At 39.4% G+C, this 5,000-nt stretch overlaps 2 protein-coding genes across 2 annotated transcripts in view; one reads left to right on the top strand and one right to left on the bottom strand.

Annotated features, from left to right (window-relative positions):
* Positions 1-2,858, top strand: part of LOC137992839 (uncharacterized) — a 37,629-nt gene extending 34,771 nt beyond the window's left edge. The window contains exons 26-28 of the mRNA XM_068838376.1: positions 1-35; positions 291-464; positions 2,020-2,858. The exon at positions 1-35 is cut by the window's left edge and continues 139 nt beyond it. Of these exons, the coding sequence (XP_068694477.1) occupies positions 1-35; positions 291-464; positions 2,020-2,279 (469 nt within the window). The 3' untranslated portion in view covers positions 2,280-2,858. The remainder of the gene's footprint in view (positions 36-290; positions 465-2,019) is intronic.
* A 140-nt stretch (positions 2,859-2,998) lies between these two features.
* Positions 2,999-5,000, bottom strand: part of LOC137992840 (adenosine receptor A3-like) — a 2,570-nt gene continuing 568 nt past the window's right edge. Inside the window, exon 1 of the mRNA XM_068838377.1 lies at positions 2,999-5,000. This exon is cut by the window's right edge and continues 568 nt beyond it. Within this exon, the coding sequence (XP_068694478.1) occupies positions 3,545-4,543 (999 nt within the window). The 5' untranslated portion in view covers positions 4,544-5,000 and the 3' untranslated portion in view covers positions 2,999-3,544.

Here is a 5,000-nt window from a genome sequence, read left to right as displayed (position 1 = left end):
AAGATGGAATGGATCTGTTCCTGTTTGTCAAAAAGGTAGTTATCAATTTATCTAAACAAGATTGCTTACCACCATGGGCGATTGACTGGCATCAGTGACATGGCTTTAAATCCAATAAGGAACATTCATACTTCCTTTATTTGGAAAAAATGATAAGATACGAGGAGTCTATAATACAAGGTTCAATATTTTGGCTAGCACAGAGTGATGTTTAACTTAGCTTTAATTTCAAAGAATAATTGCAAGCAATCGCAGCGATGAAGTGCAAAACGGTCATTTTCATTTTATAGATTGCCCAGAGTTGAACAAAACCTTAGAAAATGGACGTGTCACTGGAAATGGGTTTTCCTCAGGGAGCACGTATAGTTTTCACTGTAATGAAGGCTACATAGTTGAAGGAAAAAGCGTTTTATTTTGCAACGAGGAAGGGAAATGGAACGCCAGCGAACCCGTTTGTTCAAGAGGTAAATATTTGGCCCCTATCTGGTTTTAATAACTTAGGCCCGTTTTAAACGTCGCATTTTACATGTGCCGAATCTAATGCAAATGAGCGAAGACAATAGATTTTTCTCATTTGCATTAGATTCGGCACATGTAAAATGCAACGTTTAAAACGGGCCTTAGGATTGAATTTTATGTCATACATATGAAGTAACTAATTAGCTGCTTTCCGATCATAGTGTCACCAAGACGCTCCGAAAATGCAAAAGCTTTGTTTAAACGTGTCCGTGCGTTTCAGCACAAATGGGAATAGGAGAATAATGGTTTTTACGAAAAGGGGAAAATTGGAGTAGTCCCGGAGAAACCTCGGTAGCCATTACTTGTGTTATCTTGCATTAAGTCACTGGAAGAAAATAAGGTTAAATGGCTCTTTGTTAGAGCTCTGATAAAGGCCTAATGCTCGACAAGTGAACCATTCAATCTTTCATAGTGGTAATAGTATATTCGACGGTTATCAACTCGTTTGATAAAACGAAGCGTTCGTGTTTAACTCTCACACCGATGTAGCACTACAATTTCCTAGGCACTAACCTCTTCGTTTTAATCATCTGTCAACACACCTGTGAATGACAAAAAGTATGCCTTAAAGGCCCACCTTCAACCGGCAGGCATTGCGTGTCACGGAACAATTTTCATGTATAAAATTCCGCCAAAGCTGAAATTCATCCAATTAGATCGCTACGATAAGCAATGCGAATTTCCATCCCGGTGGTGGGGAATCCCATATAAAAAAAAAACGGGGGTGTTCGTCGGACATTTCGAAAAGAACCCCTAAGAGGTACCAAATTATGGGTTTTAATTAGACAAAATTAAAAAATAGTTAATCATCAAATGTCTCCTTTCATAATTTTTCGGCTCAGTACCCTAAAAGGTATCACTTAAGGACGGTGCCTAGTAATTCAAAGGTAGTTTTGCCCCGGTTTATGATTATGCGGGAAATGTAGATCTTAACAAGTGTTATTGAAATCGAAAAAGAAAATTGGGGCTAACCACCCATTTTTCAAAGATAATTCATGAACAACATTTGTAAAAAGCTTTAAATTACAAAGCCAGGTATGGCGTTCTTTCTCAAATTGAAGCTTAATTTTTTCTGAAAAATGCATGGTTACCCCCAATTTTCTTTTTGGATACCAATGGTAGTTACTGAGACCTACTTTCTCTGCATAATTTTAAATCGCGCAAAAATATCCCTGTATTGGTAAGCATCACCGATAGGAAATCCGAGTATCTCGAGACGCGCAGAACGTAACCGCAGTAACAATATTAGGCACCGTCCTTAAGCTCCCGCTGTGGACCTTTTGAGGCTGACCACCCTAAGAGGTACCAAAACCGCTTTTTTAACACCTAAAAGGTACGACGAGCACTCCCGTCCTTTTTATGTGGGAGTCCCCTTTCGGGAATTCCTTAACAAAAACAAACGGTCGTCAAGCCTGTCGGTTGAAGGTAGGTCTTTAAATAGATAACTACAATAGTATTGAAAAGTGGCCGTGACCATTTCCAACATCGCATTATTTCCAGTCCTTACAGATGCAATGGCAATAAGAACAGATTGGCAAGTGTATGTAGGGGCCACTGTGGGAAGTCTGGTGTTTACTGTCATTGTTCTTGGACTCGTGATATTACTTTGGCGTCGACGGAAATCACGCGCAAAAAGTAAAGATCAGATGGAAAACGAAGAAACTGCCATGAAAGCGAAGAAGCCATCACCGAAAAGAACGATTGTGAAATGGAAGTATTCACTAATCAGAAAGTCACCCCAAGAGACTACTGTGGTGTGAGGCTGCAGTCAGCGCAAACAGAAGAGTTGACTATGAAAGGGAGTCTAGGAACTTATTTGGCCAAAAACAGCCAAAGGGATTTGCAGCAGTGTAAAATACGTCATAGCGATAAAGAAAAGTTCTTGATTCCAGTGTCGATCACACGTCTTCAAACAAAACAAAAAGAAAGACCCCGAACTTGGCAGTCTTTGACAGCAGAAAAACAATATTGCTAACCTTGATCATAGCAAATTTTGGTGGCAAACTTTAGTTTACATCCGGGAACTCCAAAAAATAAAGTAGTAAAAATATAGCAATCAAACAAAAAGTCGCCGTATGAAATGTGAAAAAAGACCGCCTATTTGTGACACGCTCTAAAGTGCCTTCCTTACATGTGCACCGACTTTCTTTAATCACTTGCCAAGCAAAAATGCCAAAGAGGACGACAATAGGTGGTTTGAGACCGAGGTGATAATGGTGTGATGTACAAATGCCTGGAAGATAAATGGAAGCTACTGAGGGATCTTTTGTTTTCATCCGCCAACACGGCGTCGATAAGTGACGTAACTTAAGAAGTAAAACATCTGTCATTTTACAGTTGATCCTCGTTTATGTTTTTTTTTAATCTCGTCAAGAATGTTGAAAGTAGCATTTCCGAACTTCAAGATTTCAAACTTTTCGGGCGGAGAGTTCCCCCAAAAGCCCTGCGCTTGCTTGTTAGCCCCCAATGCAAAATACGCTCCGCCGTCCCCGCTATAGATAAGAATCGGTAGAATAACCACATAAAACATTTGTAGTTTTACTGATACGCCCAATACGCTGTATACAAACTTACAAATAGTAATGACCATGTCAGTCTTTTGGGTTTGATAGAATTTAACGGTAGGCGCTAACCATACCCAGCTCGAAACAACATGATTATATGAAAGTGACGCACCGCCAGCAGAAAGCCATCTGAGTGGGTAACCACCAGAAGAAGCAACTGAACATACTCGTCTCTACGCCTGTATCGTTGTCAAACTTTTTAATCTAATCTAATCTGAATACTTCATTTTAGGAGGATTCATTCCAGTGGGTACATATAAGCCAAATCAGATTCATTGACACTTTCAGAGCTTTCATTTTATCGAATGACAGATTCGTCGGCTATCTTTGTGCCATCTCGGGCCCAATTAAACTTTCAAGACTTATGGAGGCTGTCTGTTTACCTCTGGAGAGATCTTCCCCGCTATTTATCATACTTAATGGAACATCTCAGTAACTTAGGGAAGTTTGTTGTCACTGCTTCAAAGGAGATGTTCTATCACTGCGTTTTTCCTCTGTACAGTTACAGTCTTTTGAATCGGTTCATGTTCACTTAATGGTAAAATCTTCTTTAACGTGGTTTTGGCAAAGTCACGGATTTCACGAAATCGCCAGCAGTAAATCACGATATTTATTGACGAATTGAGGTAAATAACGAAAATCGTGATATAAAAAGATACTATATGTGACATATTATCGTGGGAAATACCCAACAGAATGCCACAAACGACATTTGGCGTGTAAAATACAAAGAACACAGCAAAAATGAAAAATGTGTTTAGAGTTGCAACCCTAACCTGTGCTATGTTTTGCCTCTCTGAAGCATTCATCTTTGCAATCTGGAATTGGCTATAAATTTTATTTTGATGATACCGTGCAATTTTGTAGATACGAAAATAGGCGGCGCTTGTCACCAAAATTCCGAAAACCTCAAGAACCACTGCTACGATGTCGTTGTATTTGGGAAGAGAGATATAAATCGACGTGATGAGAAAACTGGTCGACCACAACAGCGCCAGGACAACGTTCATTCGTTTACTTGTGACAAATTCGTGATATCGTAAATGAAGGGATACAGCCAGCAGGCGGTCAACTGCAATAGCCACGATGGATAAGAAGGATGCCCCAGAAAAAAGGTACGCAGAGAATAAATAAACAGTGACAATAATCGGGCAGAAGAACTCGGTGTTGTTATTGCCATCAGCTTCCATATGTAGAATTACTGCGATGATTGAGACATGCATTGGCTGGACGAGCACTCCAACCAAGAGATCAGAAAAAGCAAGACTGAGAAACAGTTTTCTCAAACTTCTTGGTATCAACGAGGCTTTCCACAAAGCGCAAATGACAAGGAGATTCCCAAGTACCGCAGTTATGGAAAACACAAAATTCATTATACAAAGAGACATCAAAAACCCTTCACGAAGGTTTGCTAATTTGGTTAATTCTTCCAGTCTAACGTTGCAGATTGGGACGACCATATTCCTCGGTTTCTTACTCAAGAACCCAAGGATGAGACAAACTCCAAACTTTACGTGTTATTCGATTGAAACAAATTCAAAATAAATATTCAATATTCATGTCCCTTTATTTCAAGATATCACCAATGTGTACCGCGTGCAAACAAAGCATCTGCGTCTTTGTGAAAAAATAAAATCAGCCTTTTAGACGTGATGGTTAGAATGCGATAGTACTTAACTGATGACATGTACATAAACCTGTGATTTTTTTTGAGGAAACACTATCACGAGCGAGACTTCAATAACCCACACATCTGACGTTATATTTATTTTGAATGTCACTGCTATTCCGATTACGTTGGTGAGATAAACCTCAAGTGAAAAGCAAAACTGAACGACATATTTATTTTATTGATTGCACAAGTGCATTTATTAAACCTGACACAGAAGTATTTCAGCGGGAATTAAACTTGAGAGA

The sequence above is a fragment of the Montipora foliosa genome, chromosome 2 (assembly GCF_036669935.1).
Source record: "Montipora foliosa isolate CH-2021 chromosome 2, ASM3666993v2, whole genome shotgun sequence".
Taxonomy (NCBI): domain Eukaryota; kingdom Metazoa; phylum Cnidaria; class Anthozoa; order Scleractinia; family Acroporidae; genus Montipora; species Montipora foliosa.
The sequence above is the reverse complement of the archived record's forward strand: the minus strand, read 5'-3'. Positions and strand labels throughout refer to the sequence as shown.